We start from the raw sequence: 24,467 nt of genomic DNA, 5'->3' as shown, positions 1-24,467 counted from the left end.
AAGAAAAACAAAACATTAATGAAGAGTAGAAAGAAATAGCAATAATAATAAAAGGAGTTGCTGGTGGAGCTTCAGGGATAAGGATGAAAGATAAAAATAAAAGGAGACCCCCAGCCTGAATCCATGGGCTAGTAAACATCAACTGTAAGAGACAAGAGTACCAGAAACATCTGCAGTCAGAGAAACAAGAAGACTACATCGAGTATAAGTAGCACTCAGCAGCGGTCAGAAGAGAAACATGAAAAATAAAACAACAAAGAGGTAACCGTTTTCTGAGTGAAGTAGAGCATGATGTAAATGGGTAACAGACTAAAATCTATAAGATGCTGTAATAACTTAGTAAAGATGAAAGGGATATGGTTCAACTTAATCTCATTTCAAAAAATGAGTGGCTGGATTATTTCCAAAGTTTATGGGCAGCTGGCGGAAAAAATGTGAAAACTGCTGTTAGTGTGACAGTCCTCCACAAGCAGAAAATCCCCAGGGTAAAAGAATCTCAAATTTTCTAAATACTTGTTGGTAGTGTAGTACTATACCAGGAGATTAGTAAACTGTACTTGTTATCTCATTGTATAGAAAAGGGGACCACAAGACGTGTGACTACCATCGAGGTATTAGATATATCCGAAACTAATAATAAACTAACTAAAGACAGTTTCAGAAACATTTCTTGCAGAAGAACAGATGTGGTTTCGTATGGAAAGTTCTTGATTGAACAATGTTTTTCCAGTCTGCCAAGATATTGAAAATACAGTAAATGTAATCATCCCAGCTTCATCGCCTTATCGACTCTGGGAAATCTTTTGATAAAGATAACAGAGTTAAATTATGAAAAATTTTAGATAAGAATGGTATAACTCAGCAACTAATAATTGTAATTCAACGTATGTACATATACAAAAAAAAATCAAAGTACAAAAAGGAAGTTTTTTGCGACAACCATCTCTCAAGAAATGAGACATGAGTGTGGTGGTGGTGGGTTTAAGGATGAAAGGGACCAAACTGCAGGACAAGAGTGTCCTTTATCACTTATGTTATTATAATATATACATGGACGAGCACGTAAAGACATGGCACCATTATAAACCTAATAACAAAGTTATAAACTCACTTAATTTGGCAGATGATCAAATAATGTTAGCGTATTCGTAAGATAAATTATAGGACAAATTTGGTCCTTGCACCAGTAAGCAAATGATTATATTATGACAATATCGAAAGAGAAAACTAAGTTGAAAGCGTTGCAAGGCAAAATGCATTTAAGAGCAAAAATAATAAATTATGATAAACTGCTAGAAAAATACTTTTAAAGGCCTGTGCTGGGAGATCTCACATATTACATCCAATGATCAAAAATACAAACTTAAAAAATTTGAGTGGCTGACATTAGGTAACATTACGCGCAATCTTCTCAGAAAAGTTCGGAAAGACACAGTATTTAAACTACACCAATTCTGATTTATGAATCAAAGACTTAGACTAACCACAAATCAACGGAGGAGGATTGAAGCAGCAGATATGAGACTCCTACGACCACCAGCTACTTACAACTTCATTTATCAGATAAAGAATAGTGAAATCAGAAATGAACTGGGCATCAAGAGCATTCTCCAGAAAATAGAGGAGTGATGAAAGAAAAGACACAAACACGTTCACAAGATGTCAGCTGAACCAATACTTAAATTAATACTCAAATATACACCTCAAGTGAAAAGAAATGACGGGCGTCGTAAGAATAGATGGAAAGATGAGCTGCAGTCAACTTGGAATTGGAACAGGCAAGAATGCCTAACAAAAGCTTGAAGTGATGATGGTTATGGAACGCCAATGACTTCAGTTTGTGCATACAGCGGTCCCTTCAGTGGTCCTCTCTAACAAATTCACGCTTCTTTTTATCTTAAATAGCAGCATTAGGAAACACAATAGTTTTTAAAATTCACCACTAGATTTACAACATGTGATGTGTTGTTCTTGGTAACGATTATCTTATGGTATTTCTTTGTCAATTTCATTTTATACATGTTTTAAGTAGATAGAACTTTTTGTGAACATCATTTTTCTCTCTATCTTAGATCTGAAGATGACTGCTAATACAATCGAAACCGGTTATTCCATTCTATAAACTCTTGATCTAGACAAATAAAGTGTAAGTAGGCTGTTTAGGTTTTTATGTTGGTAACGTCACGTAGCGCTCTGTATGAAAATCACTGCCTGTGCTGTGTGCAGTATGTGGCTGGTTGGCATTGTTGGAATATTCGCTATTTTAGTGTTGGGCAGTCGGATGTGAACAGCGCATAGCGTTGCACAGTCCGAGGTGAGCCGTCAGCAGTGGTGGATGTGGGGAGAGAGATGGCAGAGTTTTGAGAGTGGACGATCTGGACGTGTGTCCATCAGAAAGAGTAAATTTGTAATACTATATATATATATATATGTTCATGATATATATATATATATATATATATATATATATATATATATATATATATATATATTTCACTATAGTAATTTCATTACAACAATTGTAATTTTAACTGTTTTGTTTTCATTTAATGACTTAACTGTATAGTATCTATTATACTACCAGAAATTGTATCATACTCTGTTGCCACCTTCAGCCGCTTTCTTCACATCTGAGCCTGGGCACTTAACATGGGTCAGTCTGTTTACTATCAGCTCATGGGAACTTTGACTGTCGCTGTCCGCAGACAGTACGTATGTTTTCTACGTCACTCTCAATGCACGATAACAGTACTTGTCTGTATTCATTACATACTCGAGTTACAAGCACGAGATCGAAGCTAATGTTTCTCATGTAACTTTTACACTATTATCATCTCATTCACGGCACATTTAGACTTATATTATGACTGCCTTGTGTTACTAACACCCAAATGGCAAAGTGTCCTGTTATCTTAGAAACTAATTTTTATATTCTATTATGTATTGTTTAATAATTGTTTAATATTTTGTTGATACCATTAACCCTCAAGCGGGCGCTCCTATATATGAGGAATAACAGGTACCCTTTCTAGGTATGCTGGACACAAGGGAAGGTGAAACCCTAGGACGCAGAGTGTTTCGAATACCGTCACATACGGACCGATACCTGCACAGACAGTCAAATCACCACCCGAGCCAGGAGACAGACAAGATTAACGCGCTCGTAACGCGAGCAAGGCGAATAGGTGAGCCGCAGCGTTCTAAGGAGAAATGGCTACTCCACCAGCTACATAAGAAGTCTCACACAGGCAAACAGCGATGTGACACATTGGAAAAAGAGATGCCGGGTGTGGCCTTTCTGCTACTCATTCCCAGAGTGACAGACAGAATAGACCGCGTATTGCCCAGACACGAAGTAAAGACTATTTCTAAACCGACGAATAAGATCAAAGAATGTTTCAGATCGGCAAAGAGAAAAGCGTCCCACTTGCAATGTCGGGAATATACCGCATACCATGTACATGAGGAAAATTTTGTGTTGGAATGGCCGGACGATCAGTCATGCGAATGACTGGACAATCAGTCAACACCAGGATCACAGAATATATATAAATATATATATATATATATATATATATATATATATATATATATATTACAGCATTTATATCAGAATTGTAGGTGAATGTCTGTGAGTTAAACGTTATCACATTTACTTAACACCTAAGCGGGACAAAACAAGAAAATATTAACGTCAATATCTTCACACTGAAGGCCTCGTCTCACGTTATGCTAGATTTCCTAAACGCAAGTCTATGGTGTTACACAATAAGTAAATAATGTTGTAGCAACTGTATGCAGTTACAGTGTGCCCGACTGAATAAGTGGATTCCACGTTACTGGTGACCAAGTCTACCGGGAGTACAAGATCCTATCGGCTACCCTTCCCTCTTGCTGCCGTGCGAGCGTACCTGGTCTACTCATCTGGCGATGGATGTAGTTTGGTTTATGATGATGAATTTCCTATAGTGGTCATCACGAAAATGTGCTGGTCAAAGTCATCCCACCATCTTGCAGCGTTGCCAGTTACTGATAATTTCCAATTTTAGTAAAAATACCAAAAATATCATACAGCTCTATTTTTAGTCTAAAATACGATCAGTACTCTCCAAAAGAAAATTTAGCAAGGCGTTACGAGAAAAAGTAAAAACTAATGTTACATAAAACTTAAAAAAAAATCCCTTTTACTTCAACTATGGTATAACTCAGAAACACTAATATATTTGGACTGAAAAACATGTATGAACATTGTCAAACCTTATAGATGCATCCGATACAAGTTTTATCGTGAAATCATATCAGTATTCCGATATAAATCATAAACTTCCGAAAGGTGTGTGAAATGGTTTCACCTCCGCAACGAAGAATGTCGTTGGTGAATTTGCCCTCTGTTAACCTCGTAGAAGTTTTCAGAGAGAACGCAGTTAAGAAAATTATAAAATTAATTTTGGTAACATCTTTGACATCGTACTGTATCGTGTCATTTATGAACGAGATTTACTTACGAGACATTCCTCGCGTACTGCAGCGCGCGATTTGCTTCCAGGATTCTTGTTCCAGTGGCTTGCCTTAATACAACCGAGAATATTCCCTACCGTTCAGATGGACTGTATTTGCGACTCTTACAGACTTTTCTTCAGTACACCCAACACCCAAAACACATATATTCGCTATATTAGTCCCTGCAGATATTTTCGGTTCACCATTTCACATGAGAGTCGCGTCAAACACTCATATATTTGTTGATCTGATTTTGCGAAACCCAAGTTTTGTCCAGATAAATCAGAGGCCCATTGTGTTCCGCATTCGATAAATGCCCAGTCCGCATAAATGTAGCTCTCGAGGTGACAATGTCACTTCGTTCCATAAGAAATTTTCGTTCATCGTCACATTTTTGGAATTAAAACCCATGTTATTTAAAAGTTGAAGAACGGACGTTTCCGTGCCTTCACACCCACTTTTGTATTGTAGCTAGGCTATAGAAGACTATCCTCTACTGTAAAATTCTATCACAATACTTTGGACCACTTCTTTATTAAAATCGTCCGTCTGAGCATATCTGCTTCCGCACTTTTATCCATTTCGTATCGAATTAAGTCAGCATTCATACCTACAGTCTGACGAGGCTGCGTTTCTGGGTCAAATTTTGTGCAAAGTAATGTTTGACCTAGATTCCTTGTCAGTATCAATTTTGCTGAAAGACTTTAACACATTTTGTTTGTCTTTTAATGTCCATTCGGTTCCGGCACACGTTTACAAAGCGTAGATTAGCACCTACCCTATGCACAGAACGTTTGTCTTCAGTATCACTTATAACTAACTGTAAAGCAGGATAGAGCAAAGTGAAAGCAAAGACACGGAAGTAGCGAATTGTTACGACTGAGCGCCGAGCGAGGTGGCGCAGTGGTTAGCACAGTGGACTCGTATTCGGGAGGACGATGGTTCATTTACGTGTTTGGCCATCCAGATTTAGGTTTCCCATGATTTCCCTAAATAGCTCCGGAAAATGCTGGGATGGTTCCATTGCAAGGGCACAACCGATTTCCTTCCCCACCCTTGACACAATCCGAGCTTTTGCTTCGTCTCTAAAGACCACGATGTTGACGAGACTTTAAACCCAATCTTCCTTCCTCCCTTCTTCCTTACGACTGGTCCTGGGGCAAAGCGGGGTGGGGCTTGAGGCATTTGCTTTCGTGACGGCGGCTATAGTGCCAGTACATATTCCTACTGAATAGGATGGATAGATTCATTTGTCTATACCGACATTGAAAATACACTCGGGTAAAATATCTACATAACTGCGTACATACTGAAGGCTTCTTTTTTAGTCTTTTGACTGGTTTCAAGCGGCCCTAAATGTTAGTGATTCATTTGCCTGCGATCAGATGGCGTGCAAGAAGCCTGCCTGTGGGTCCTTTGTGTGGACGTTGACTCCGCGGGCAGTAGCTGTATTGAATTTAGCAGTGAACAACGTGTGCAACATTCGTTCTAGGCTGAGAGGTTGACACGTCTGACTGCCATGCAGCGAGCCCGGGTTCATTTCCCTGCCGGTTTAGAGATTTTCTCAGCTCGGGGACTGAGTGTTGTGTTGTCTTCATCATCATTTCACCATCATCAGCAAGCAAGTCACCCAGTGTGGCGTCAACTCAAAAGACTCGCAGCTGAGCGGCCGAACTTACGCAGATGGAGATTCCCCGCCATCAATGCCATACGATCATTTCATTGCATTTATAGGGTGCAAATATGGTTTATTGAGGAGTTCCTGAAGAACAGCTTCAGCCATTCCAATATGGTCGCATTGTGGGCCTGCAGGAAACTAGATGGATATATCGACGGATTACTGCACAATTAGGCACAATGTACCGGTGGTGCGTCGCTGCTTTCAATAGTGGTCTGTGGAAGATTCCTACACCAGTAAACCAGGATCTGGACGCCCGCGTAGTACAGACGAACATCAAGATTGACAAGTGCGACAGGGGTGACTAACAAGGGACTAACTCTCGCCAGACGTTGTACCCGCTTCGTCATCGGGGAGCGTTGGGAACCGTCTGCTTGCAGCTGGATTAGCATCACGTGTGTCCCTGGCCGGCCTACCATTGACACCACTACGCCGCCAAACATGGCTACTGTGGTGTCGTGAAAGATCTGACTCGACAGTGGATCGGAGCTCTGCTTTTACATCTACATCTACATCTATATCCATACTCCGCAAGTCACCTGACGGTGTGTGGCGGAGGGTACTTTGAGTACCTCTATCGGTTCTCACTTCTATTCCAGTCTCGTATTGTTCGTGGAAAGAAAGATTGTCGGTATGCCTCTGTGTGGGCTCTAATCTCTCTGATTTTATCCTCATGGTCTCTTCGCGAGATATACGTAGGAGGGAGCAATATACTGCTTGACTCCTCGGTGAAGGTATGTTCTCGAAACTTCAAAAAAAGCCCGAACCGAGCTAATGAGCGTCTCTCCTGCAAAGTCTTCCACTGGAGTTTATCTATAATCTCCGTAACGCTTTCGCAATCACTAAATGATCCTGTAACGAAGCGCGCTGCTCTCCGTTGGATCTTCTCTATCTCTTCTATTAACCTTATCTGGTACGAATCCCACACTGATGAGCAGCATTCAAGCAGTGGGTGAACAAGTGTACTGTAACCTACTTTCTTTGTTTTCGGATTGCATTTCCTTAGGATTCTTCCAATGAATCTCAGTCTGGCATCTGCTTTACCGACGATCAACTTTATATGATCATTCCATTTCGAGCCGGCCGCGGTGGTCCAGCGGCTCCAGGCGCTCAGTCCTGAACCGCGCGACCGCTACGGTCGCAGGCTCGAACCCTGCCCCGGGCATGGATGTGCGCGACGTGCTTAGGGTTCAGTGCAAGTGATTTTGTTAATTTATTCCACGACTGGTTTCGAAGCTGAAAACTTTAACTTCAGGTGGAACCAAAAAAATTAAGAAATTTATTTGCAAATGAAGGGGATTTTTCTTCTATAAATAGGTTTTTATAGCATGCGAGTGGCGGGCGTATACATCTTTGGCGTAGATCTAGTGAGCTGCCTACTCCAGAGTGCATTTGCCCTCGACACGAAGGTCTCACACCAGGCTTCATGGTGTGTGTGTGTGTGTGTGTGTGTGTGTGTGTGTGTGTGTGTGTAGGGGGCAAGGGGAGGTTCTGTAGTTAAAACCCAAGGCCTCATATGGTGTTTCTGCAGTTTATAACAATCAGTGCCCGCTACTTTGCAAAGACTGCTACTCCCATTTCCTCGGCTGGATGACGAAACGCTTTTTCAGCATGATAATGCCCATTCACCAGCGGTGTTGCGACGAAGGGTGCTGTTCGTGGTGTGCAGCTGCCACGGCCAGCAAGATCACCACATATGTCGCCAATGAAACACGTACGGAACATGGTGATGTGTGAACTTACTCCTTCTCCATGGCCACAATGCCATATTCCAACAAAAGCGCAAGTTGGTTGGGAGAGCCTATCGCAGGATGCCATTCGTTACCATTATTATCGTTTGCATACAAGAACACATGCCACAGGGGGCTGTACCGTGTTGATGCGACTCGTTGGACACCATCTACTGTGACAAGCTGTAGCGTTCTTTTAATAAAACAGTTATTTGGTTCTCTTAATGGATATACAATGCGTAATGTTTGTCTTACGGAAAGTTACTCTGTAATGTTTTGTTGAGCAAATGGTGTGCTTAATCAGTCTTACTGTAATCCAAAGAAAAATGAAACAACGTAATCTGGAAAACCTGTATGTAAGGCCTATAATAAAATCAGTCCCTCTGAAATTTACTCAGTCTCGTGAGCACCGAATCGTATGGCCCTGTGCAATAAACTGATAGAATTCCTATGCAAATAAACAATGAAATACATTTTCCTTAGCTCTTGAGTCGCAACGGATGAAATCTTGGTATTCTGTTCTCTCCACAGTGGGCATACAAAATATTCAATCTTGGCTCAGTGAAGTGCAATGCCGGCCGTGAAATAGTTGATAAATGAATAACCTTGCAAATGTTTAGTGATAATTTTTTATATTGGCTCAGCGCTGTGCAATGCTGCCCGCATTAAAGCCGTTACAAACATTAATACTTTCCCGAATCTGGCATATTAAATTTTTTTTACTCTGATTGAAAAATCATTTCTTTTATAAAATATTTATAGGATTTAAATAAATATGATGTAGAAGAGGATGAAGTGCTGATAAGGGATATGCTAAGACTGAATGGTTCAGTTAGAAATTTGTATTCAAAATAAAGTTTCTCCTTCACAAAATCTGATATGAAACATTTTACGTTATCTTCAAAGTCAGTGAACTTCTCAACTGTTCTACAATTCTCACTTACTGACGTAGTTAACAATACTTCGATTGTCACATGACAAAAGGTCTGACATCGTTCGACAAAATAGATTCCAAAATTTAACTTGTCTATATCAGGATTACAAAACACACAAAACATTTCAAATCTGCTATACCTAATCAACCTATACATTAAATCTGATGGAAGATACTTGGTTCCTACATTCAAGGGACGGTACTGTTAGAATTAGCAAAATTCACAATCCGTTGCTGTATACTTAAAACTAAATATACAAAATTTCATTACGATACAAAACTGTATTATGCTGCGTCCATAGGCCAAAAGCAAAATTCTCACAGCTAGCCAATAGCTTAAAGTCTTACATCCAACCTTTAACAGAGAGCAACGGCAGCTTCTAATGCGGTCCGCACACCCCTACTTACAAACGATTCCGCCACTCAGGCAACATCTTTGGTTCAGTGTTGTCAAAGATATAATCTCTACTGCATGTGATAACCATGTCATGTCGTTTTTCATGGAATATATTACAAAATCGGGCTCCACGTACAAGTGGACCCCTCACAACGGCCGGCCGAAGTGGCCGTGCGGTTAAAGGCGCTGCAGTCTGGAACCGCGAGATCGCTACGGTCGCAGGTTCGAATCCTGCCTCGGGCATGGATGTTTGTGATGTCCTTAGGTTAGTTAGGTTTAACTACACTCCTGGAAATTGAAATAAGAACACCGTGAATTCATTGTCCCAGGAAGGGGAAACTTTATTGACACATTCCTGAGGTCAGATACATCACATGATCACACTGACAGAACCACAGGCACATAGAAACAGGCAACAGAGCATGCACAATGTCGGCACTAGTACAGTGTATATCCACCTTTCGCAGCAATGCAGGCTGCTATTCTCCCATGGAGACGATCGTAGAGATGCTGGATGTAGTCCTGTGGAACGGCTTGCCATGCCATTTCCACCTGGCGCCTCAGTTGGACCAGCGTTCGTGCTGGACGTGCAGACCGCGTGAGACGACGCTTCATCCAGTCCCAAACATGCTCAATGGGGGACAGATCCGGAGATCTTGCTGGTGAGGGTAGTTGACTTACACCTTCTAGAGCACGTTGGGTGGCACGGAATACATGCGGACGTGCATTGTCATGTTGGAACAGCAAGTTCCCTTGCCGGTCTAGGAATGGTAGAACGATGGGTTCGATGACGGTTTGGATGTACCGTGCACTATTCAGTGTCCCCTCGACGATCACCAGTGGTGTACGGCCAGTGTAGGAGATCGCCCCCCACACCATGATGCCGGGTGTTGGCCCTGTGTGCCTCGGTCGTATGCAGTCCTGATTGTGGCGCTCACCTGCACGGCGCCAAACACGCATACGACCATTATTGGCACCAAGGCAGAAGCGACTCTCATCGCTGAAGACGACACGTCTCCATTCGTCCCTCCATTCACGCCTGTCGCGACACCACTGGAGGCGGGCTGCACGATGTTGGGGCGTGAGCGGAAAACGGCCTAACGGTGTGCGGGACCGCAGCCCAGCTTCATGGAGACGGTTGCGAATGGTCCTCGCCGATACCCCAGGAGCAACAGTGTCCCTAATTTGCTGAGAAGTGGCGGTGCGGTCCCCTACGGCACTGCGTAGGATCCTACGGTCTTGGCGTGCATCCGTGCGTCGCTGCGGTCCGGTCCCAGGTCGACGGGCACGTGCACCTTCCGCCGACCACTGGCGACAACATCGATGTACTGTGGAGACCTCATGCCCCACGTGTTGAGCAATTCGGCGGTACGTCCACCCGGCCTCCCGCATGCCCACTATACGCCCTCGCTCAAAGTCCGTCAACTGCACATACGGTTCACGTCCACGCTGTCGCGGCATGCTACCAGTGTTAAAGACTGCGATGGAGCTCCGTATTCCACGGCAAACTGGCTGACACTGACGGCGGCGGTGCACAAATGCTGCGCAGCTAGCGCCATTCGACGGCCAACACCGCGGTTCCTGGTGTGTCCGCTGTGCCGTGCGTGTGATCATTGCTTGTACAGCCCTCTCGCAGTGTCCGGAGCAAGTATGGTGGGTCTGACACACCGGTGTCAATGTGTTCTTTTTTCCATTTCCAGGAGTGTAGTTCTAAGTTCTAGGGGACTAATGACCTCAGCAGTTGAGTCCCATAGTGCTCAGAGCCATTTGAACCATTTGAACCCTCACAACGCGTGTTTCATTTGATGTGAATTTGTTATCATCCTACACTGACACACTGCGTGTCTCCTCACTTGTCAATAAAATAACCTTGTCCTTGTTGCATTTTTTCCAGCTGTGTACACTGAAAAGTACATGCCTCCCTGCTTGCCGAGACGGACAAGGGAGAAATGAATGTGATGGGCAAGGTAGGTGCCCTGCGAATAGCTTTCTCCCGGAATTGACCTGATCTGCAGAAGTTTCTCATAGGGCCGAGGCGGCCATCACATCCCGCAGCCGGCTTTGACCAGCCGGCGCAGCCCTGACCAGATACTCCGTGGCTTCGCCGCTGGAGCGTGCTGTGCGCTGGAGCACCTCAGCTCACCTCGCTGCAGGCAGCGGGCAGCGGCCCTCAAAGCCGACGGCCGGCCGCATGTCCATTCAGCGCGCCACTACTTGTTATACGCCGGTAGAAGGCGCCCTTTCCAGGGGGTGGGGCTGCCGTGATGGCTCCCCTGTGGCGGCGCCGCCTTTCCCCGTCTTGCGAAGCATGAGGCCCGCCTCCGCGCATCTCGAGTAATAACGTGGCCTCCGCAAGCGCACTTTTCCATCGGTCCGTCTTGCGTAAGACCGGCTTTTTGGCTGCCGTCAGGCGTTTCTGCTTCAGGAAACAAGTTGCGCCTCGGTGCTTTCCTTTAGTGAATGCCCACGAAAAACTGCATAGCTACTCTCTGTTGTTGTGTGTTGGCCGTTCATAAAATATCCACATTTACATGGAAAATAAAGAAGACTGCATCACTCACCTAAGTTACTCACCTTGGCTCCGGAGGATGTGTTCATGCGTCTGTCCTGTGAACAGCATGATATCAACATAGGTGGAAAACGTCTCAACCATCTTAGCTTTGGCTACGATAGCATCCTGTTTAGCAGCGGCACAAACGGTCAACAATGACCTTAGGGCTCAAAGATGCTTCCCAAGTCGTAGGCCTCAAAACCAATCTTCAAAAGAGCCGAGTCATAAGTGTTGTAAATAAGTCTGCATCGATAACCGTATTCTGGAACTAGCAACTGAATAAATTTATCTGGGATATAAAATTCAACTTGTAATACACAACCAGACAGCAGAGATCAACCGGCAGAGTGGCCTCACGTGGACGGTATTTGAGCAACTTGGTTACTATCTCCGGAAACCGACTATCCTCATAAATTTAGGGTGGATGGTTTCTGACAACTGCCTCTGGCCAGTAACAATATGCAGCCACGAACCACTGACACAATGCGCGGTGCAAATAACTCCTGGTCTGTCAGAGGGCTATAGGGAGAGCACTGTATGGAGCGAGTCTGCAAGACAGGATCAGGAACGGAGAGATAAGGAGATGAACGGAAGTCTATGATGCTGGCGAGAGAATAGCGAGACTGAAGATGCGTTGGACAGGACACGTGGCCAAAAAGAAGAGTTCCAAAACAGCGATGCAGTGACGTCCTATGTTTAATATAGCCTACTACTACTAACGAAGAAATAGTTCCCATCCTTCCTTATGATAAAGTACAGTCCATATTAAATAAAAAAATAAAATTAATTTTTGTCCTCACTACAACTCTATGTGTAATGACCGTAGTGGATATTCCTCCTTTAAATTAAAGACTTCAGATAGGAATGGAGTTTTCATTCAGCTTTCATGGAATTAGAAAATATCAGTTAGGCCCATAATCTGTATGGAATCTACGCTTTTAATAATGGCGCGACCACGTGAATATTAAACAGTATTCTTTTCATGAAAATCTCATTTACTGTAATATTCTGACTTCGTCTCTTAATTCTGCAGGTTCATTTTTTAAAACGTTAGTGAATAAACTGAAGCCAAATGACACTTAAAATTATTACACGAAACGAATCGACTCCGTTTTAAACTATCTGATTATATCTATCATTAATTGGTAACTCTGAATAAGTTTCCCGACGCAATTAATCCTAAGACGGATAATTATTTATTTAAGAGAACAGTACATATAACACATGTTTAATCAGGGCAACATCCAACAAAACAGTAAAATAAGATCAAATAGACATTATTTTATCCACCCAAGAAGACAAACATATTATTTCTTTATTACTAATTTTAAAATTAGTCTTCTATTGTCTCTGCTTATACATTTCGCAGTAGCATATGACATTTTAACTGATTGCTTTTCTTTACTCCAATGTAAATTATTCAATTCTTAAGTTGTTCTACGGTATCGCAATGAATAAATAAATGCATAAGTAAAAATTGAAACATAATTTTCCAGTGATATATACATTCAGATAATCTTTGCATATTCTCTGTTAGATGTGTTTCTGAATAAGCTTTGACTGCTACAATAACTCTGCAAACCAAGTGCTCACATTACTTAAATCTTCATTATTGTAGGAGCATTTTGTGTCGTTCTATCTTAACTTAGATTTCAGCTGTTAGCTGCATGAAGGCAACAGCTACTATCTATTTCTGTGTATCATTCAGTCTTATATCAGGGACATCATTAACATGTACATTGACATTGCAGCTACATCACGATCAAGTATAGTAGTCGTCTTTATATTTTGTATCATCTGAATCGAATCCATGCTAATGTGGTTTCTTTTCTCTACAAATATCCAAAACGATTGTTACATAGGTTTGAATCAATTATTATACCATTATTTCTTCTATTTTAATAAAAAGTTTGATAACGTTGCGCTGGCTGCTAGAATTTCCATCTGCGCAGCTTCATATTTATATTTATGCATTTTATCCATTTCACTATAGTAATTTCATTACAACAATTGTAATTTTAACTGTTTTGTTTTCATTTTATAACTTAACTGGATATTATCTATTACACTACTAGAAATTGTATCATACTGTGTTGCCACCTCCAGCCGCTTTCTTCACATCTGAGCCTGGGCACTTAACATGGGTCAGTCGGTTTACTACCAGCTCATGGAAACTTTGACTGTCGCTGTCCCCAGACAGTACGTATGTTTTCTACGTCACTCTCAATGCACGATAACAGTACTTGTCTGTATTCATTACATACTCGAGTTACAAGTACGAGTTCGAAAGTAATATTTTTCATGTAACCACATACCATGTACATGAGGAATAGTTTGTGTTGTAATGGCCGGACGATCAGTCATTGGAATGACAGGACGATCAACCAACATCAGGTTCGCAGTACAAAAGCGGCATTGCAGCTTGGGGCAGGTGGAGAAATCGACCGTGGCAAAGAGCACGCTGTGTGAGACCGACGACATAGTAAAATCCACCGAGAAGGAAATTCTTGCGGCAGAGAAGAGCTGTGACAGTGCCAGGTACTTGTGCTGGCGAAACGTCGGAAAAATCATCAATCAAACATCGTCCGAATAACCCGATACAGAACCAAACAGGCAGTTCGTCATAACATGTGTACAAAGTGTGCCGCGAGCCCGCTCGTGTTATAAAACACAGCGCACCTGCTAGAGTGTTAATGTTAAGTGCAATGTAACCCTCCATTTCCATAACTTTCAGACCTGAAGATGACGAGAAACGGCATAAATCTAGCAGTCTGTTTTCCTATATGTGAACTTGCCCAATAAAGATTTTACAGAAAAAAGTCAACATTCATTGTATCAGGTACTTGTTTGTGTGGGTTCCCAGATCACAAATTGATATTGTATTCATAGGTCAGTAATTTTTTGAGTTGTGTGAATTAGTAGGGCACTGGGGTTCAGAGGGCAATTTTGATATCAAATTGATATGCAAATTAATGAAACTGATCAATTAGTCATCCACCCTCAACCACGCCCCCTACCCCCCCCCCCCCCCCCGAAGGACGTCATGTGTTTTTCTCAGCCAGCACGTGGGTTCCTGCACCCTCCCCCCCCATCCCTCCCCTCCCTGTGCCCCTCCTACTGCAATGGCGGGAATATCGAATTTTTGCAGGAATTTCTTTGTCCCATGTCTGTACTGATGTCCCCCCCATCCCCCCCTCCCACCTGGGAATTGGCGGAAAATTAAAAATGGCGGTGCCCTTTCTGGAACTCTAACACTGGTTCTTCTGGATGGAAAGCCCTGGTGCACCCTCAACACGCGGAAACTGCCCAGATGCAGGAGAAGAAGATTAGGTTAGTTTACTTCATTTATTTTGTTTGGTAAACTGAAGTAGAGATCAGTCCTAATTACGTATTTAATCATAAAGATCGAACCTAATTACACAACTATATGCATAGCGCTACACAAGGACTGCCGAAAATCGCAATACAATAAATGATATCCTGCTGGAAAAAGTTTCACAATACGACTCAAAACTAGTGGCAGAAGCACTCAAACTCTACCCTGCACCCACAAACTGACATAAAAATGGCTGAGGTGTAAGGTATTATCTATATTTTGATTTTTTTTTTTGTGGGAAATATATTCTACTGACAAGATGCTGGTGTTGGACAGAGATGAGTTTAATAAGAGTGTCACCAGCAAGCATACAGCTGAGGACTGTATCTATCCCTATTTGACATCAGATCGACAATCACCTTGGAGCCCAGGTAATCGAAGCCAATACACACTACTGCAACTAATGGAAAATGCATCACTATTCCAGTTGCACATCAAAATTGTGAAAAACCAGCACTCATAATGAACGGATCATAAAGCAACATATGTACAGGGGAAAATCGTCATCCCAAAGGGCTGCAGAGGGCGCAATTACCGAAAGAGCATTCTCCTCGATGGGTGCTTGCAAACTAACCAATTTGGAGGCCTTCTTATGCTCCCTCCACCTTCCTCCCTCTCCTCATTATAGATAGGGACAGAGGTCTGTCCTATCTTGTAGCTGGTGGTCCACAAAGGGATGCTTCTGGTGGCATTGGTATACCTTCTCCAGTCTGAGGAAATTAGTCACAGACAGACAAAAGGGAAGAAGAGAACGATTCTTGCTATCTGTTAAATGTATTTCTCAGAAAGATTGGACCTCCTATGGAACAACAAGGACCTGGAAAACATGAAGCACTCTGCCTAAAACGACTGTAGATCCCATCAAATCTGGGAGCACAGTATTCCTCAGTTGTGGCCATGAACATGGCACGAGCTTGCCGTGGTACCTGGCCACCTTGAGGCAACTGTCCTTTGCCAACACAAAAGCATTTATAGTCAATTAAACTGTACAAACTTGCGACTCTCGGTCTGGGTGAAACACGATGGAATGGTTTTGGGGAATTCGGGGAAAGAGGAAATAGAAGACCATGAAAATGGTGTGGGTATGCTACTGACAAGAGAAGCAAGGAGAAGCTTATTAGAGTGGAAGCCAATTTCAGATCGGATTATTACAGCACAATTCAAGACCCAAGTAAGAAATACATATCTTGTGCAGTGTTATGCACCTGCAGAACAAGGAAACACCCAAGAAAAGGACAACTTCTATGGACAATCCTTAAAAATTGTGATGCGAGACCTCAATACCAAGACTGGTTGTGAAAATGAAGAGTTAGAGAAAGTTATGGGAAAACACGGAGCTGGTGGTCTTGTCACTTAACACATATGAAAGAGGTAGTGAATCTTGTGGGACAGAGGAGGAGCTATTCGCATGTGGAATTTATGTTGTGTGATCAGTACACTGTTGCCTTAGACGGAAGTTCGGTGACAGTATTATTAGCGTATGTTCGCAGTGTCATCTGAAAGTAAAGTGGAGTTTCAAATTAGGTCTTGAGTCTAAACAGAGCATCGGTGTGAAAGTGTTACACATGGTGGGCTAGCTTGCTTTCCATCGAGATTACGAGCTGTTTATGCACTGTTGAATGTACTGCCTGGATTACCTAAAGGTCAACAGTGCAATAAGTGTAGCATGTGTTATTTGTTAATTCCGCCATACTGCTTGTGGATTTTCATAGTATGAAAAGAACGAAGAATTCAAAGCAGAAAGTGGATTACTTTCCTGTCTAGTACGCAGAAACTAGTCAGGTTCTGGTATTGATATATACCAGTGATTAACTTTGTTTAATACCTTGATGGTGTCTGGAAGTGCTTGTGTTCAAGTTGTGTACTGCTAGTAGAATACTGTGTTGCCAGACTGTCCTCTGATCTCATCGATATTTTAGCTGAGTGCCGCTAAGCATTTTCATTACTCATTTTGGTGGTTATTGCTGCAGTCTTTTTAAAATTATATTTGATCAGGCACCTTCATTTTTGCTAAATGCTTTTTAAATATTTCAAATTATTTGAAAAAAGGAAATATATTTTTGTATCTTTGTTCTTGGTAAGTCTTTCGTTTTCACTGCCTCTTACCAAGGAACCTTTCACTAAAGTATTCCTTTATTTTAGAGTGTAAAGAGTTTTAATTGTTTATTCTATTTTACGACATTTATTATAATTATTTTTATGTCTGCTTTAGATCACTGAAGAGTGTGATCCTCTCTGTACAGTAACTGATATCTGTTTAAGAAGGGAACATGTTTGGAATGCAGGTTGTAGTGGTTGCCCTGCACGAGGGGCGTTTGAAAAGTCAGTGTAAAAATAAAAACTTCTTACGTGAAAAACCTTTATTTTTCGACATAGTCTCCTTTTAGACTTATGCGTTTCGTCCAACGCTGTTCTAATTTGTTGTTCCTTTCCGAATAATAGGAATTGTCCAAGTCTGCAAAGTAGCTATTAGTTGCCGCAATCACCTCCTCGTTTGAATAAAAGCTTTTCCCTGCCAGCCATTTTTTCAAATTGTGGAACAAATAGTAATCCGAGTGAGCCAAGTCTGGAGAATAGGGGGGATGTGAATTGAGTTGGAATCCTATTTCCATTAACTTTGCGACCACAACTGGTCAGGTGTGTGCTGGTGCATTGTCGTGATGGAAAAGAACTTTTTTGCAATCCAATTGCCGGCGTTTTTCTTGCAGCTCGGTTTCCAAACGGTCCAACAATGATGAATAATATGCACCTGTTACATTTTTACCCTTTTCCAGATAGTCGATGAGCAGTATCCCTCGCGAATCCCAAAAGACAGTCGCCATAACCTCTACTGCCGAAGGACTGGTCTTCGCCTTTTTTGGTGCAGATTCTCCCTTGGTAACCCCTTGTCTAGATTGTTGTTTGGTCTCAGGAGTGTAGTAATGTATCTATGTTTCATCTACAGTGACGAAACGACGCTTAAAGTCCTACTGGTTCTTCCTGAACAGCTGCAAACCATCCTTCCAACACATCACACGATTCCGCTTTTGGTCAAGCGTGAGCAATCGTGGAACCCATCTTGGGTATAGCTTTCTCATGTCCAAATGTTTATGCAAAATATTATGTACCCATTCATTCGAGATGCTCATAGCACTAGCAGTCTCACGAACCTTAACTCTTCTGTCATCCGTCACCATATCATGGATTTTATCAATGATTTCAGGAGCCGTAACCTCCACAGGGCTGTCCAGAACGTTCAGCATCACTTTTGTCCATATGGCCACTCTGAAAATTTTGAAACCACTTATAAACTGTTCTATCGAAGGTGCAGAGTCACCGTAATGTTTATCAAGCTTCTCTTTAGTCTCCTGAGGAGTTTTGACTTTTCAAACGCCCCTCGTATTAGCTGTTGGAATGTGTTGCACCCACTAATATAATGTTTTAGTTGTACATGATCTGAATTAATTCCATTGTTCATTTTTGGTGTCTTTTATTGCTGTTACTCAGCTTTCCTAGCTTTGCAGTTACTTGATAAAATATAATTGTGAAATACAATCCCCATTTAATTCTGAGTGTGAGCCCTTGGCATTTTACGTTATCAAAATGAGTATCATAGTTTCTCGAGGTCATATAAAGATAGGTTATTTACAATGACCATAAATAAATTAAATCTATATCTTAATGAGCTTTTACTCATTTTAATTACTTTTCCCAAACAGAAAATTTAATGCAATGCTAGGAAGTCGCTAAGAAATCTTTAGATCACTACAAGTATCAGAGAATCTCCACAAAGGGAAAGGGACAGGCGCAATATATCCAGAAAAGTGCCGATCCAGAAGTACTTTCATCTATAGACAGTTGACAACTCGTAAAGAAAGATCTAGGGTTATACACTTCTTGTAGTAAATTGATACATCAGGCAGTTAAATCGAATCAGTATTCTATATTCTTTAAAGAGGCAAGGAAAGAAAACTGGGTCATTGGGGAAGATAGTTCATGTGTAATTATTCCTTTTTAATAGTTCCTTTTCAAAACAAGTGGTACAAATAGTTCAGTAGATAAAGTAAAACAGTACCGGTACACCAAAGAAGAGATACAGAAGCGTTTAGTGAAACAGAAATTAATTTCCTGTGCCTATCTGACATAAGGAAGACCATCATGATGTTGAAAAGTAGAAGTTTGTTCTAGATGGATAACGTCTCCAATGAGAGTAAAAAGTTCTGGGTCTGTAATACACAATGTTCTTATTCGCTTATATAGTTCATTATTAATTCAGGGTGTCTTCACAGAGAGATTAAAATTTTCCATTGTAAGGTCTCTGTAACTAACACCCATTATCACACCTTACAAAATTTTCTAAATTTTTTGAGAAGATACTGTAGTATTTGAATACATAGCCAGTGCAGAAAGATACCCTTGGCTGTTTGAATAATACAAAGAGAGACATCACATCATCTGCAAAGGTAGAAATTACAATGGAAGTCGCCCAGCATTCGATTATTGGCTACCTCCTGTTGTTGCTTTGAGTTAATGATCTACCAGTCTACTTGGGTGAACCATCACTTACATAAAAAGTAATCATTGCACAAAAGAGAGAAATTAGCTTTGTGTGTGGGTTCACACATGTTTATCTTGCAGGATGCCACACAGCTACTGGGAATGTTAACAACAGCCTCGCAGAACATTTATTCATTCTTTAAATCAACTTTCGACAATCCAACTGAATTTAAGAGTAATAGAGATATTCACAAAAATAGAAGGAAAAATGGAGAGGAAAAATTATCCACATTATACTTTAACGAACCTAACATTGATAATGTGCCCAAAGAAACAAAATTACTCGCAGTGTTTTCTGATATAAGTTAAAGATATTTCTCCTTAACAATTCTGTATGGTACCATACAGAATTGCAGAATAAAAATAATCATGATTTACGAAGAAAGAAACGTGTAAATGGTCAGCATGTACACATATCAATTTTTTCACCTTTTTTTAAAAAAAAAACAGATGTGTGTTCTAGGTTTGTTCCAGTGTTACCTTCCATAGCATAATGCTAATCGCTACAATTAAGTAGAAGATTATCTCGTCAATGATGTCGGTAAAAATCATAGCTGAGAACTGGTAATTTGTCCAAACAGCACTGATGACACATTTCGTATCAATCTCCTCAATGTCCTTTGGAGAACGGCAGTGGGCGAAAAGTGTCACAAAATTAATATAATATTTGCTATCCGGACAAAGATCTAATTAAAGGGAAAGTAAACCTCTTCATTTCAGAGTAGCACTTACACCTATCATCTGTACTAATAATAAACCTGTAAAATCGTCATGCCTGTTTCAGAAGACGCTAATCTCGAAAACTACCAAACACATTTTCACGGGGTTATCGCAGGTAACTTGAGCATAGTTTGAAATACCGTATAGACTTTAATTCATGAAAATCCGATTATGATAAAAAGGACATCATGATTTAAAGCTTTACTAAAATTTTGATTTCTGTTTGTCTGTTTGAACGCAACTTGAATATAGGTTTGGGCACCATATAAGTTTTAGTTCATCAAAATTGGGTCACGATGCAAAACGATATCAAGACATACTATAAAAAAATGTATGTATGTGTGTATGCTACAATCTCCTCCGAAACCATTGGACCAATTTCAACCAAACCTGATACACTTACCACTTACTGTCTGAAAAGAATCACTTTGTGGGTATGAACCATCTACCTATCAAAGGGGCGGGCTTAAAAATGACGCCCGAACACCCAGATTATATTCATCCAGTCCCTGAGAACGCGAGAACTTTGTGACACGCAACAAACTTTACACATAATTTCAAATCTTTAACATTTTTTTCTCAGTTACACCCCCGAAATTTTTATATCTATGGTACATGAAGTTCATAGCCCAAATATCAATTTCCCGCAGCAGTTCGATGCAACTCTCAGAAATTCTCGAGAAAATCGACTTTGAAGGCTACCTACCAGTTTTAATGCGCTAAAGTGAGGGCTATATGTCGACAACTCGTGTGGCTCTCTGGCAGAGTACTCGCCTACCATACGAGGGGGATGGTTTGAGTCCTTAAAGATTCAAATTTTTAATCGAAGATGCATATTCTACAAAAATTTCCGTAAAGATGGAAAAAATCGGCGGCGCTGTAAAACGGTATTGGTTACATCGAGTCTCCTTTAGATATTTTTTACTTTTCGTTTCTTTTTTTTCATTCTTTTCGAATACCTACCTCATAGAGCATCCACCCCTGTTTAAAAATTTAAATTCGCTAGGAACTGAAGCCAGGCACCTTACGTGACAGGCGAACACTCCACCAAACAGTAACAACGCTTATCGGATAAACGGCCTTATTTAAGATTATTAAACTTGGTCGGATATTAGAGTTCTGAACTTAAATATTAAAAATACACATACACACACACAAAAGCTCGATTGCCATATCGTCAACTGTTACTTCTTGCACTGAGTTTTGAATATCAGAGTTCTATCGAGAGTGACTCCCAAGTATTTAGGTACGTGATGATGCTGGAGTTGGATGCCTGACCATGCAAGATGTAGCTCACGATTAGCTTCCCTGTTCCTTAAATGAAAGGCACAAACTTGTGTCTACGAAGGGTTTGGTCTGAGTTGATTCCGACTGTAGTAGCTTGACAGTGTTCTAAGTGCTGTTGTCAGGTTTCTTTCCACTCTTTCAAAGCATGAGCTCTGTGAAGCAAGGGCTAGGTCATCTGCATATAAGAATCTCCTTGTGCCTGGGGTCAATGGCTGGTCGTTGGTATAAATGTCACTGCAAGAATACCAAAATGAAAATCTCCGCTCGAAACAATCTAATTCGTAAACTAGCGGGGACACGGTGGGGATCACATCCACAAACTATTCGCTGTTCTGCAATGGCACTGTGCTTTTCTATTGCTGAATATGCTTCTCCAGTTTGGTACAGGTCATCTCATGCCAGACAAGTAGACATTGCTCTCAATGAAACCTGGAGGATTATCACAGGCTGCTTAAGACCTACCCCAACTGATAAGCTCTACTGCCTGGCTGGAATAGCGCCACCATGGATACGCAGAACAGTGGCTGCCAACAAGGAGAGACTGAAAGTGGAACAGGACAGTGCCCATCCATTGCACGGACATAATCCACACAGCAACGGCTGAGATCGCAAAGAGCTTCCTGAGAACATCCGAGAAGCTCACCATTTGACCAGAGAAGGCAAGGCTGGAGTTATGGAAGAAGTCGACGCCTCACCTGCAGACGCCAGAAGCTGAAGAACTACCACCTGGACACAACGAGAGCTGGCTGGTGTGGAAATCTTTAAACAGATTACGATCAGGAGTTGGACGATCCAGAGACAACCTGAAGAGATGGGGCTTCATATCAGAAGATACGTCCTGCGACTGTGGACAAGAACAAACCACAAGCCACATACTCCAGTGCCTTTTGTGCCCCACATCCTGCACGAAGACTGATCTCCTTCAAGCCACTCCATGAGCCTTGGAGGTTGCAAAGTACTGGGCACATGTAATATAAATACAATTTATATATATATATATATATATATATTGATCTGTATGGCTACTGTAAATTTGTATGTTTCTGACTCGAGAATAATAATTGTTAGTTTCCCCAAGCCACCTTTTAAGTGCAAAAGCTTCGAGTTTTTATATTAACAAACTATTTGAGGCACTCTTTTCGTATATTTTCCATTGATACTTCCCTTGGGGCTGCAAGGACGATCATGCCGAAACCGGACTGGAGGAGCTTCCTTGTCGAAGATATGAACGCCATACCCTTGTCTGACCGCATTCCACGGACGAAAGGGACTGCGGCGCCCGCCCGCTCAGCTGAGATAAAACTAAAAGCGGAACTGCGTCGGGCACAGAGGTAACACGTTTATCGGAACCGAGGCCTACCGACGACGCGCGAGCGCCGGCGGATATTGCGTGGCGAGGGATTCCCACGCCAGTGGAGCTATGCCTTGCGTCAGCGTCGAATGTTATCGTAATACTCGCAAGCCGTAACACGACTTACTGTGAGTGCCCTGTCCTGCTTAAGACAAAAGGAGAAAACCGGAAAGTCTGATGAGACTGATGGAGTCATCCGTGAAAGCCCGTACGCCGTTGCAGCGATACACCTACATTGTAATGCACTCTTCATAGCTGCTGTTCGAGGCACACTCTTACTCCAAAATTCACTAGTCTGCTCCTTGATCACAGCTTAGAGACGTCACTTTGGTCACTCTAGCTAGTGCTACAAGTGAAAAGGAAATTCCTCATCTTCACTTTCTGGCGTACACTTTCGTGGCTTTGTACGTATGTGTGTTGTATGTTATCCGGGGGCCTAGAAACGACGGATAGGCTCCGTCCCCGCCGCAGCCGCAGTGGTCCACAACCCCACGACGACTACCGCATTTCACTTCAACCCTCCGCCGCCCCACACCGAACCCAGGATTAGTGTGCGGTTCGGCCCCCGGTGGACCCCCCCCCCCCCCCCCCCCTCTCCCCCAGGGAACGTCTCACACCATACAAGTGTAACCCCTATGTTTGCGTCTTAGAGTAATGGTGGTGTACGCGTACGTGGAGAACTTATTTGCGCGTCAATCAAATGGCTCAAATGGCTCTGAGCACTATGGGACTTAACATCTGTGGTCATCAGTCCCCTAGAACTTAGAACTACTTAAACCTAACTAACCTAAGGACATCACACACATCCATGCCCGAGGCAGGATTCGAACCTGACTGAAGCGCCTAGAACCGCACGGCCCCACCGGCCGGAGCGCAGCAATCGCCGACATACTGTAGCTGAGATGGAATAAGGGGAACCAGCCCGCATTCGCCGTGGCAAATGGAAAACCGCCTAAAATCCATCTGCAAACTGGCCGGCTCACCGGACCTCAACAAAAGCCCGCCGGGCGGATTCGTGCCGGGGACCAGGCGCTCCTTGCGCCCGGAAAGCCGTGCGTTAGACCGCACGGCTAACCGGGCGGCTAACCGGGCGATCTTTAATCTCGGATAATCTCGAACACTATTGACTTTTTTCCCCGTATTAGTCCAAGACATGACAATAATCAAGAAAACGTCATAGGATTTGTCCACCTGGAAGAAGCGTTCGAGAACGTAAAATGATGCAAGATGTTCCAAATTTTCAGAAAAAAAGGTAATAGATGTGGACGAAGATGTGTAATACGCGATATGTGCAAGATCCAAGAGGGAACAATATGAATGGAAGAATGAAAAGAGAAGTGCTTGGAGGAAGAGATTTCTCCCCTACAGTTCAATTTGTACAGCGAAGAAGCCACTACAGTTCAATCA

The 24,467-nt window shown here is 42.2% G+C and overlaps 1 protein-coding gene across 1 annotated transcript in view; it reads right to left on the bottom strand.

Annotated features, from left to right (window-relative positions):
* The window catches only part of LOC124623000, a 252,638-nt gene extending 241,206 nt beyond the window's left edge, over window positions 1–11,432 (bottom strand). Inside the window, exon 1 of the mRNA XM_047148790.1 lies at window positions 11,383–11,432. Within this exon, the coding sequence (XP_047004746.1) occupies window positions 11,383–11,432 (50 nt within the window). The remainder of the gene's footprint in view (window positions 1–11,382) is intronic.
* Between the last annotated feature and the right edge of the window lie 13,035 nt (window positions 11,433–24,467).

The sequence above is a fragment of the Schistocerca americana genome, chromosome 7 (genome assembly GCF_021461395.2).
Source record: "Schistocerca americana isolate TAMUIC-IGC-003095 chromosome 7, iqSchAmer2.1, whole genome shotgun sequence".
NCBI classification, from domain to species: Eukaryota; Metazoa; Arthropoda; class Insecta; order Orthoptera; family Acrididae; genus Schistocerca; species Schistocerca americana.
The sequence above is the reverse complement of the archived record's forward strand: the minus strand, read 5'-3'. Positions and strand labels throughout refer to the sequence as shown.